The sequence below is a fragment of the Lepus europaeus genome, chromosome 14, assembly GCF_033115175.1.
Source record: "Lepus europaeus isolate LE1 chromosome 14, mLepTim1.pri, whole genome shotgun sequence".
In the NCBI taxonomy this organism is placed as follows: Eukaryota; Metazoa; Chordata; class Mammalia; order Lagomorpha; family Leporidae; genus Lepus; species Lepus europaeus.
The window spans coordinates 1,366,065-1,378,277 of record NC_084840.1 but is presented as its reverse complement, the minus strand read 5'-3'; the positions used below and the strand labels follow the sequence as shown (position 1 = coordinate 1,378,277).

The following is a 12,213-nucleotide window of genomic DNA, read 5'->3' as shown; positions in this document are numbered from 1 at the left end:
CTGAGTGGGGGCTTCCCAAGGGGCCACATCCTCAGGACCCCCGCAGGCTGAGGTCCTGACACCGGGTTTGGGGCTGGCGGGACCTCGGGGCATCTCCTCATGCTCCTTCCCCCCACCCCCGCCCCCCTGAGGTCAAGAAGAAAGGTCGGCTGTGTGCATGGCCGCACACGCGCAGGACACAGCGGCATCGCAGCGAATCCACACGCGAGCGCTCCACCACGCTCTGTTCCTGGGCCTGACAGGTGGGCAGGTGCACAGGGGACAGGCCCCAGCCAGCAGAGCCACCAGGGTCCAGGCGTCCGTGGGGACCCCCTGGGGAGGAGGCCAGGGCGAGATCTCACTTGAGTAAATTTGGACTTGTTAGAAAGCAGGACATGCACGCAACAAATTGTAGATGTCACCTTTATTTTACAGCTGACAAAAACACGGGCAAGGACCCCAGCTCAGGCCGGTCCAGAGCGAGCCCCAAGCTCAGGAGGTGGGGCAGGACGGGGAGGCGGGGCAGGATGGGGAGGCGGGGCAGGACGGGGAGGCGGGGCAGGATGGGGAGGCGGGGCAGGACGGGGAGGCGGGGCAGGACGGGACAGGGCGGGACACTGCCATGTGTCTGGGCTCCTGCGCTCTGCTTCAGTCCCTCCTCTAACAATAGCTGAGGAAGTGGGGGCCTGGCCCCAGTCATCTCGCCCAGCTGGTGTGAGCTGGGGGGCTCGGGCCCTGGGGTTCCCACCGGGCGCTCCTCACCCCATGGTCCGCCGTGGCGGTGCAGGCAGCCCTGGCTGGCTCCCCCAGCTCGAGGAGATCTGCTGGGAAGAGGTTGCAAAGGCCCGGGGGTGCCCACGACAAACAGCGAGGCTATGGGTTGGCTTCTGGACTGTCTGCCTCCCGGGACAATCGGCAGTGGGCCGATGACCACGCGCTCTGCCCGGCCCGGGCGTGGCCGCAGCAGTCTCCGCCCGGGAGAACCCTGGCGGGACTGAGTGAGGATGGGTAAACCTTCCGGCAGCTTCGCCTCCTGTGACGCCCCGTTATCCACCCCCGGGAACCCCAAAGGAAGCACCTGCCCGAGGCTTGCTCTGCGGTAGGAAACGCTTTAATACAAATTCGCCACGGCACAGTGGGGAGAAAGCCCGTCACTCGGAGTCCGGAATGTGGTGGCAGCAGGGCCCCCCACGGGCACCCTCCCTGCCGGGGCAGTGGGACCTGGGCCGACAGGACGCGGGCAGCGGACGGCAGCAGGCAACAGGGTCTCCGCTGGCCACAGTGCAACTGGACCCTGCCCTCCTGCTCTGACCTGGGAAGAAATTTATGTCCAGGCAGAGTCCAGAGTGGTCTGTTAGCCACTGGCTGCAGACGGAGGCCCGGGGCGCCTGACACAAGCCAGGTCGGCTTACCACGACGGCGCTGCGCAAGCCCCTGCGGGCCGGGCTCCTCCCTCCCGGGCGACTCTTTGGGGGCAGCTCCTGGGGGAGTCTCATGCCCAGTGCCATTTGCCTCACTGCAAATGGGATGAGCTAGTGGCGGCGGGACAGCCAGCCAGCCACGGCCGGGGACGGCTGGCTCAGCGGGCCCGAGCACGTCCGTCAGGTCCCCGACCCAGCCCACTCGCGAGTGGATGCCCAGGGGCAGAGGTCTGTGGGCGAGGAGGCTGTCACAACATCAGGGGCCTCACTGCTGCTCCAGCGCCTGCGTGTTGTAGCAGCCGGGGGGCAGGGCGGCCCGCACCCGCTCCAGGTTGTCCACGTCGGCCAGCACCCCGGCGATGCTCGTCTCCAGCAGGCGCAAGTGGCCCCGCTGCCGCTGCACCCTCTCCTCCAGCTCGGCCATCAGGGGCCGCAGCTGGCCGTCGACCTGGGTCTTGGCTCGGGACAGCTCCTGCTCCAGGGAGGTCAGCCGCGCTTCGTCCACGCCGCCGGGCCGGTCTGTGGCGGGGGACGACAGGGGAGTCAGCCCAGCTCCTGCAGCGCCTGCGCTGCTCCCACCCCCTCCCCAAATGCCCGTTTCCACCTGCTCGGCAGACTCGAGCCAGAAGCCCCCAGAGGCAGCTCCGAGGGCCCCGACCTCGCGTTGGGCCCTGGGCGGCCCCAGCAGGACCCTGGCCTCAGTGGCTGGGCCGTGCAGAGCTTGGATCTGTCCCACCCCCGCAGCTGGCCTGCTTTCAGAACACGGCGAAATGGGACAGCTCCGGACGCCGTCCGGTGCCAGGGTGCACAGCCGCCAGACGGATCCCAGCTGTCAGAAAGTGACTGAGACGCCACTCGGCGTGGGGCTCTGGCTGCACTCTCGTCTACGTCCGGTATGAAACGTGACCACCTTGGTCCGGGCACCTACCCAAGAGCTCCCTCAAACCAACGTGCCCAGGAGGGGCACCTGGCCGCACCACTCACTCCAATCAGGGCTGCGGGGCCTTGGGCCACTCTGGCTCCGGGCCAGCTAGCCCCACTTGCCAGGGCCACAGGACCCGTCCCTCTCGGGGACCCAAGAGAACACGACAGCATGGAGGAGGAGCCCAGGGCCCTGTGCCTGGCGGGGATGGCATGGCAGGTCAGGGCCTGTGCCACACAGAGAGCCGAGACGACCCGGGGGCAAAACAGCCCCGTGGACAGGCAGTGGCGAGAGCGCGGGAAGAACAGGCGCGGCGTGGACAGACGGGGTTTGGTTCCCACCTTCCCCAGCTGCCTTGCTCTGAGCCTCAGTGAAACAGAACTGTCAACCAAAACCACCTCCCGCGGCCTCCCGAGACGGCGATGCCACCGCGGCAAGAAAGCCGTGGGTGCGGAGCTGGCTCGGCGACGCCTCGCGGGGCCCGGCCCTGCATGGCCCGCGCCCGCTCTCCTGGCCCTGGCCCCCGCTGCTCACGGAACACTGCTGACGTCGCAGTGGGTCTCCCTCTGCGGGGCTGAGATCCCCAAACAGAGCCCACGGAGAGGGGGCGCTCTGCCGCGGGGCTGCCAAGCTGACCGCCGCTGGCCCCGGCCGCCCAACCCAACCGCTGCTGGCACAGCCGAACGAGGGGCCCAGGTCAGCTCTGCCTAAAGGCCGTGTTGTAGCTACGACCAGCTTTCTTGGGGAGGGACTCCGTGGGGCGCCTGACCCCTGCCCGACTGCTGCCCAACCCTTCCAAGGCCTTGCAGTCTCTGGGCCATGGCCCCGGCGGCCCCGGTGCCCCAGCTGCTGACATGGCACAGCCCTGGCTGGGGAGGGGGCTAGCGCCAGGCCACTCCCGACCTTACAGCCGCCCCAGCCGCTCTCCTCCCACCACCTCCTCCGCCCTCTCCACCCCCTTCCAGCCCTTTCCTCTCAGCTGCCTCAGAGAACTTTCTGGAAGACACGGCGGTGCTGTAATCCCTCTGCTTGACACGGCCCGAGGGGCTCGGGGTCCAGGCCAGCGTCCCCCATGGACCCCTGGCCGCCTACGAAGCCGGAGCACGCCCAGGGCCTGGCCCTGCCAAGTGCCCATCTCACAAACAGAGGCCGGAAACGAGCAGCCGCCTGCCCGGGCACTGGGCCAGGGACACCGACGGCCACAGGCAGTGAGCGCCGTCCACCGCCGCCCGGGGCTGGGCACCGCGGGTGTTCCAGGGACGCGCCCTGGAGCCGGCGCAGGAGGCGGGTGCCCACAGACCTATCAGGTGCAGGATGCTGTCCAGCGCGTCTAGTGCGTCCAGAACTGTAGCTCCCGCGCCGTCAGCTTTGGCGCCCACCCGCTGGGCCTCGGCAAGCACCTGGAGAAAACGTACAGCCCCGGCCTGAGGGAGCGTCCCACACTGCCCGGCAGGGGGTCCCCGGGGTCAGGGCTCACGGCGTCCACACTGCCTGTCTACAGGGATCTCTCAGGGTCAGGGCTCACTGTCTGATCCACACTGCCTGTCTGGGGGTCCCCGGGGTCAGCAGGGCTCACTGTCTGCGTCCACACTCTGCCTCTGGGGATGCCCAGGCCTGAAAGGGAGCTTCCCACACTGCCCGTCTGAGGGGTCTTCCAGGGCCAGGGCTGTCTGTGTCCACACTGCCCATCTGGGGGTCCCTGGGGTCAGGGCTGTCTGTGTCCACACTGCCCGTCTGGGGGTCCCCGGGGTCAGGGCTGTCTGCGTCCACACTGCCCGTCTGAGGGGTCTCCCAGGGTCAGGGCTGTCTGTGTCCACACTGCCCGTTTGAGGGGTCTCCCAGGGTCAGGGCTGTCTGTGTCCACACTGCCCGTCTGGTGGTCCCCGGGGTCAGGGCTGTCTGCGTCCACACTGCCCGTCTGGGGGTCCCCGGGGTCAGGGCTGTCTGCGTCCACACTGCCTGTCTCGGGGTCCCCGGGGTCAGGGCTGTCTGCGTCCACACTGCCTGTCTCGGGGTCCCCGGGGTCAGGGCTGTCTGTGTCCACACTGGCCGTCTGAGGGGTCTCCCAGGGTCAGGGCTGTCTGTGTCCACACTGCCCATCTACAGGGGTATCCCAGGGTCAGGGCTGTCTGCGTCCACACTGCCCGTCTGGGGGTCCCTGGGGTCAGGGCTGTCTGCGTCCACACTGCCCGTCTGGGGTCCCCGGGGTCAGGGCTGTGTCCACACTGCCCGTCTGGTGGTCCCCGGGGTCAGGGCTGTCTGTGTCCACACTGCCCGTCTGAGGGATCTCCCAGGGTCAGGGCTGTCTGCGTCCACACTGCCCGTCTGGGGGTCCCCAGGGTCAGGGCTGTCTGCGTCCACACTGCCCGTCTACAGGGGTCTCCCAGGGTCAGGGCTGTCTGCGTCCACACTGCCTGTCTCGGGGTCCCCGGGGTCAGGGCTGTCTGTGTCCACACTGCCCGTCTGAGGGGTCTCCCAGGGTCAGGGCTGTCTGTGTCCACACTGCCCGTCTTGGGGTCCCCAGGGTCAGGGCTGTCTGCGTCCACACTGCCCGTCTACAGGGGTCTCCCAGGGTCAGGGCTGTCTGCGTCCACACTGCCTGTCTCGGGGTCCCCGGGGTCAGGGCTGTCTGTGTCCACACTGCCCGTCTGAGGGGTCTCCCAGGGTCAGGGCTGTCTGTGTCCACACTGCCCGTCTTGGGGTCCCTGGGGTCAGGGCTGTCTGCGTCCACACTGTCCGTCTGGGGTTCCCCGGAGTCAGGGCTGTGTCCACACTGCCCGTCTGGTGGTCCCCGGGGTCAGGGCTGTCTGCGTCCACACTGCCCGTCTACAGGGGTCTCCCAGGGTCAGGGCTGTCTGTGTCCACACTGCCTGTCTCGGGGTCCCCGGGGTCAGGGCTGTCTGTGTCCACACTGCCCGTCTGAGGGGTCTCCCAGGGTCAGGGCTGTCTGTGTCCACACTGCCCGTCTGGGGGTCCCTGGGGTCAGGGCTGTCTGCGTCCACACTGCCCGTCTGGGGGTCCCCGGAGTCAGGGCTGTGTCCACACTGCCCGTCTGGTGGTCCCCGGGGTCAGGGCTGTCTGCGTCCACACTGCCCGTCTGGGGGTCCCTGGGGTCAGGGCTGTCTGCGTCCACACTGCCCGTCTGAGGGGTCTCCCAGGGTCAGGGCTGTCTGTGTCCACACTGCCCATCTGGGGTCCCCGGGGTCAGGGCTGTCTGCGTCCACACTGCCCGTCTCGGGGTCCCCGGGGTCAGCAGCACTCACCGCCTGCACCATGTCCGTGTCCGAGGCCAGTGCCAGCCCGCGGCGCGCCAGCTCCCCCTCCATGCCCCGCACCTCACTCTTGAGCGTCACCAGCCCCTTCTCCAGGGCCAAGGCCCCATCTGCTGTCACGTTGGCTTCCAAGTTCGCACTCCCGATCTCCTGGGAGGGGAAGGAGCCAGGGGCGGAAGGGGAGTGAGGGTGAGGCCACAAACATTGCTGAGTTGCCTCTGGAGGACTCGCAGCTGCCCGTGGCGGGCCTGGGGGCGAGTCTGTGGACACGGGGAGCCTGGGCCGGGGACGCCCATTCCAGGGCTGTCGCAATAAGTGAACGTGGGGTCAGCCCAGTGCTCAGCACGTGGGGCCCAAGAGGGCCGCTGGGGAGACCGCGGGACCAGAGCCTCATGTCGCCCCGGCTCCTCTGCTGTGCGGTCCCTGGCTGGACTTCCTCGGTGCCCGAGACGGCCGAGTGTGGGGTGCGGGGCGGAGGCGCCACGGTGGCCGGCCGCTGTGTTTGTAAAGATGGCGCTTTCCAGTATCCACCAACGAGCTGGGATGGTGCATCGGACAGCAGTGGGCACACGACTGGCCTCTGCTCCCAGCAACGTAAAACCAGAAAGTATCCCTGCAGGGCCACCAAGGGGCCCGAAAGGAGGCCGAACACCAGGGAGCCCCCGGTGCCGCAGACGCTGGCGGGCCTGACCCCTCCCACCTCGAGTGTCCCTTGCACACGGGGACCGTACAGCCCCGTCCCCGCAGCTCCGGCCGGAGGAAACAGGGAGAGGTGTGGGAGGCCTCAGAGGACCCAGGGCTGCAGAGGAGCCATGACGCAGCTGCCCCGGGGGGAGCCGTGTCTGAGGCCGGGGCCCCACCCTCCTCGGGGCCTCGCTGGGACGTGGAGCTGCTGCAGATGTCCTTAGCTATGGCGAGGTCACCCTGGGGCCCTTGAGCCCTGTCCAGTACAGCTGTGCCCTGGGAAGGGACAGAGGCTGGCAGGAGGACAGCGCGTGACAGCACAGCAGAGATGGGCCGGGGGGGGGGGGCTGCAGGCGAGGCCGGGGGCCCGGCAGCTGCAGGAGGCACGGCAGGTCAGCCTAGGGTCTCGGAGGGGGCACCGTCCTCAGTTTGGACTGCTGCCTTGCAGAACCGGAGAGCACGGACTCCTGCTGCCTTGCACCTGCCCGTCTGCCGGAAAACCACCCGGGGCCGGCAGTGGGCGCAGCGGGTTAGCCGCCATCGTGCCTGGGGAAGCAGCGGGAGACGGCCAAGTGCCTGGGCCCTCCCCACCCATGTGGGAGCCCTGGAGAGGATCCTGGCTCCTGGATTCAGCCTGGCCTGGCCCCTGCCATTGAGGCCATCTGGGGAGTGGACCAGCGGATAGAAGACCTCTCTCTCTGGGTCACTCTGCTTTTCAAATAAAGAAACAAATCTTTACAGAAACCACAGAGATGGTTCTTTTCCTGGGGTTGCCCGACAGGGAGCTGCCAATGAACTCTCGCAGGTGGACACGGGCCCTGTGGGTCAGTCGGCCATGAATGCAACAGGCTCTGGCCATGGGATCAGGGCCACGGGGGCCGCCTCTCCTCCCGCACCGCCCGCGCCCACCGCACCTGCAGCCTCTCACCCGTTCTATCCCGCGGGTAATCTGCAGTGCCTCCCCAGCCGCGCTCCTGGCCCGCTGGGTGTCGGCGGCCGCGCTCCCCAGGGCCGCCTCTGCCTGCCCACTCTTGTCGCTGGCCTCTGCGACCTTCCGGCTGATGGACGGCAGTCTGTCCATGGCCTCTTCGGCCTCTGCCTTTCTGTCTCCCACCTGCAGGTCAAACTCTGGACCGAAGGAAAGAACGGCCGTGAAGACGGACTCGTGTCACGGGGAGGGTGCGGGGCGTGGGCGCTGGGACGCCCTGCCTCTGGCCCCAGTGGCGCACCACGAGGAGCCCAGCTGTGACCCCAGGGGTCCTCTGCCTGGGTCCACGGGGCTGCGGGGGTGCCGGGACCCCCACCACAGAGCCCAACGCACGGGCAGGAGGCGGGAGCCCGAGGGTCCCTGATCTGAGTGGGGGGGTGCGGAGCCTTCTGTGCAGGGCAGCCAGGACGAGTGCCATGAGCGGCCTCTCACTGCAGGGCCCTGGAGTTGGGGGGCCAGGGACAGAGGGGGCTCTGACGCCCCACACAGCGCCCGTGCCACTTCCACCTCGGAACCAGCCTGGCCGCAGAAGCCAACTCAGGCTTTTCCCTCTGAAGTTGGCAAAGCGGCGAGACTGGTCCGGGGCCACACAGCTGGCCCGGCCCAGACCCCTGGCCCGCGAGCTCAGGACTCAAGCCGTCCAATCCAGCCCACGCGCCCCCACCGCGCCGGAGACGAGTGCGCTGTTCTCTCCTGAGATGTCACGTGTCAATGCCCCGTCCAGCTGCTGGGTGAGGTGGGCGTGCAGCAAGGGGGGGCTGTTCCCGAAGGCGCGGGGCGCCTGGACGGCACGGGCTCACCTCGGAGGCTCCGCAGGATGCTCTCCACTTCGTAGAAAGTGGCATTGCCCATGCTGAGCGCTTCCTGGGCTCTGCTCCTAGCGAGGTTGGCGCGGGAGAGCAGCTGGTCTGATTCCTGCCATAGACAGAGGAGAGTGAGCTCAAGGCGCTGGCCGGGCCACTGGGCCACGCCGTGTGCCCAGACACAGAGCACGGTGACGCCACAGAGTGTGTCCCGGAGCGCACGGCCCAGAGGCAGCAAGTCTGACGGTGCCCTCAGGCACGCGAGCAGTCTGCACGTTGTGATTTCTCCCCAGAGCTGGGCGAAGACTCAGCAAAACCAGCCTGGTTAAGCTGCCACTGTGACACTGGCATCCCGTATGGGAGCGCCGGCTCCCCTCCCAGCTGCTCTGCTTCTGATCCAGCTCCCTGCTAACGCGCCTGGGGGCAGCAGTGACGACCCGAGTCCTTGGGGGAGGCCTGGAGGGCGTTGCTGAACCCTGGCCATGGCGGGCATCTGAGGACCGAACCAGTGGGCAGAGGCTTCTCTCTCTCTCTTTCCCTTTCTGTCAGTAAAGGCAGAGTGACAGCGACAGAGGGAGGGGGACACAGAGGGATCCTCCATCTACCGGTTCACTCCCCAAATGGCCACAATGGCCAGAGCTGGGCTGATCTGAAGCCAGGAGCCAGGAGCCAGGAGCCAGGAGCTTCTTCCAGGTCTCCCACACAGGTGCAGGGGCCAAGCACTCGGGCCATCTGCTGCTTTCCCAGGTGCGTTAGCAGGGAGCTGGATCGGAAGTGGAGCAGCCGGGACTCAAACCGGTGCCCACATGCTTAACCCTTTGCACTCAGTGCAGGCCCTCAAATAAATCTTTAAAAAACAAAACAAGAGACCGAGGCAGCCGGGGCGCTCCTGCTTGGTCGGCGGAAGACTGGGCGGTGGGGCAGAGCCACCCATCAGGCCTCGGACCCAGCACTCCCTGCGCACACGGCAGCCCCAGGCCCCTCGGGTCCCTGTGATGAGCTGAGAGACTACCTGTCGCCCGCTCCGTCCACGCTGCAGGAGCTGCCGGCTCTCCTCTTCCCAGCTTCCCAGGCGGCTGTGCATGCGTCCGAAGGCCTCTGTGTGCTTCGTCACCCGGCTGGAGAGAGACCTGGCCTCTGCTCCGGTCCTCTCTGCCTCCGCCTAAAGCCCAGAGAGGCGACCTCAGCTCACAGCCACCGCCGCGGCCTCCCTGGGCCTGCCTGTGCCATCTCGGATGGACGCAGCCGCCTCCAGGAGCCAAGGCTGCAGCCACAAAGCCGAGGGCCCGGGGAGCCGCAGAAGCAAGCAGTGCCAGGAAAGGCGGGCGCGGTGCTTGGTGATGGCTTCCCAGGGCCCCAGAATGAGGGAAGGGACAGACAACAGGGAGAGAGGCGGGCGGAGACGCTTCCCGCCCGGAAGCAGGGAGGCCGGAGCGGAACAGCTCCCCGGAGCCCCAGGAGGAGGCACACGCGCCTTCTCGCCGGGGGCCTCACCTGGAGGGAGCGCACGTCGGCCCCCTGCAGCTGGGCCACGGAGTCGAGGAGGCGCAGACCCTGCTGCAGAGCCGAGTCTGCTGCCCCGTCTGCCCGCTCGGCCTCCCCGGACAGCCGCTGGGCCAGGGAGCGGGTCTGCTCCAGCCTGTGGGGGAGGAGAGGGGAGGACCCTGAGCCGTCACTCACAGTAGAGAAAAAATGCACCCTGTGGTCTAAATGTAGCTGGACCAGCAGAAGACCGGGCAAGGGGGCCCGCCGACATGTGAGCCCGACACACACACGTGCACATAACGCACACACATGAGCATACGTGTATGCACACACGTGCTCCCATGTACACAATATGGATGCACACATACACATGGGTGTGCGTACACATATAATACATACACACGCACATATGTGCACATAATGCATACACATGAGCATACGTGTATGTACACTGCACAATACATCCACATGTGTGCATACACACGTGTCCATGAGTATTTGCACATATATGCATGTACACATGTATGTACATATACACACGGGTGCGTGTACACATATATAACGCATCCAGTGCACATACATGCACATATGTGTGTTTGTGTGCATGCACACACATGCACAGCACATCCACATACATGCATACACAAGTGTTGATGTGTATGCACACAGATGCAAGCGTGCACACTACATCCATACACACATGCATGTGCATATACACACATACATGTGTTTGTGTATGTGCACATAGATGCATGCACACATGCACACAAATGCACAATACATCCACATGTATGTGCACACACATGTTCACGTGCACACACATATATGCACATACACACGCATGCACGTATACACATGGATGCATACACATCCACACGTATAATACATCCACACGCATACATGCATACACACGTGTGTTCGTGCACACACATGCACAAACATGCATACACATGTGTTCACATGTGTGCAGAGATGCACACACATATGCATACGAACACATGCAGTACATATATGCACGTATATGGGTTCATGTGTACGCAGAGATGCATGCACACGTGCAAATACACACATGGTACACACATATACCCATACACACATGCACACATGCACGTGTACACGTGTTCGTTTGTGTGCACATAAATACATGAGTGCACACATACACCCATACACGCATGCACATATACACGTGTACATGTGTTTGTGTGTGTGCACACATACACACATGGTTGCACACACACCCATACACATGCACATGCGTACACACAGATGTTCATGTGTGTGCACACACATACACACATGGGTGCACACACATACACGCATGTACATATACACACAGATGTTCATGTGTGTGCACACACAGATGCATGTGTACATGCATACACACATGCAAACATGTCGACACACCCATACACGTTTGTATGCACACATACACACACATGCAGGCACACAGGCTGGGTCCCAGCAATGCAGCCCCAGGCCCCGACCCCGATCATGTAAATGTCACCCCCACGCCGTCAGATGTGTTGCTGTGACGACTGGAGCTCCACGGACGGAGACCCCAGGGGTGCCACGCGGAGCCGGCCTCCCGGGCTGCAGAGTTCGCCCTCAGGAACTCAATGTCCCGCCCGCCTGCGGCCGGTGCTGTGCATCTGGGAGCCAACACGGGGCCTTCGCGTGTGGCTCCGTGGTCCCCACGAGGGCCTGACACACACTTTTCCACCAGGTCTGGCACCAGGGAGCCATCAGGGCCGCCGCCGCCTCCGCTCTGAGCCTCTCGCACCAGGAACAGCGCCTGCTCGGACAGGTCCTCGGCCTCCCTGGCCAGCTGCTCCACGTGGCCGGCCGCCTCGACGTGGCTGAAAGGGCGGACAGCAGAGTGAGGGCTCCCGTGGCAAAGGGCTCCGTCAGGGCTCTCACAGAAACAGGGGAGGAAAGGGGGCCGGGTGGCTCGAGGCAGGACCGGGGACGGGCATCGGGCACGGCGGCGGGGATGCCAGCGGGGGCACCCACATCACGGCGCTTGGGTTTCCGGGTCCCAGCCCCCTGCTGAGGCCCCCGGAGGCAGCAGGTGATGGCCCAAGTGCCTGGGCTCCCTCCACTCCTGTGGGGAACCAGCACGGCTTCGGCCCGACCCAGCCCTGGCTGCTGTGGCATTTGGGGAGTGAGCCAGCAGGTGGAAGATCTCGCCCTGTCTCTCAGATAAAATGAAAATTCGAAAAAAGAAAAAAGCCAAACAGTAGTGACCCAGATATTACAGAACTCAGCCACTCCCAAGAGGCAGAGACGTCCTGAGGTTGGTGCGTGTGAGCCGTCCTGCACAGCGAGTGGAAGCGCATGCGTGTGTGTGTGTGCATGTGTGCGTGGGGGCTGGGGGGGGCGTGGTGCTGAGCAGTGCACGGGTAAGCTGTTTGCTGCGGGAGAGACCCTGCACCTTCCTGCATCTGGGGTCCAACTCCCCACCCACCCCCACTGCAACTCTCAACAGGGCTGAGCTGTTCCAGGAAGTCCCCCAGACCCTCTGTTCTGGTTCTAGAAAGGGATTTTTAAAACAGGGCTCAGGGGTCAGCGCTGTGGCACAGCAGGTTAAAGCCCCAGCCCGCAGTGCCAGCGTCCCATACGGGCTCCAGTTCGAGTCCCAGCTGCTCCACTTCTGATCCAG

The 12,213-nt window shown here is 65.3% G+C and overlaps 1 protein-coding gene across 2 annotated transcripts in view; it reads right to left on the bottom strand.

Annotated features, from left to right (window-relative positions):
* Positions 1-616: 616 nt before the first annotated feature.
* Positions 617-12,213, bottom strand: part of LAMC2 (laminin subunit gamma 2) — a 48,278-nt gene continuing 36,681 nt past the window's right edge. For both annotated transcript variants that reach the window (XM_062211474.1, XM_062211475.1), the window contains exons 16-23: positions 11,267-11,410; positions 9,564-9,708; positions 9,082-9,231; positions 8,067-8,181; positions 7,207-7,406; positions 5,586-5,744; positions 3,623-3,722; positions 617-1,919 (exon numbers count right to left, since the gene is read on the bottom strand). In XM_062211474.1, the coding sequence (XP_062067458.1) occupies positions 1,666-1,919; positions 3,623-3,722; positions 5,586-5,744; positions 7,207-7,406; positions 8,067-8,181; positions 9,082-9,231; positions 9,564-9,708; positions 11,267-11,410 (1,267 nt within the window). In that variant the 3' untranslated portion in view covers positions 617-1,665. The remainder of the gene's footprint in view (positions 1,920-3,622; positions 3,723-5,585; positions 5,745-7,206; positions 7,407-8,066; positions 8,182-9,081; positions 9,232-9,563; positions 9,709-11,266; positions 11,411-12,213) is intronic.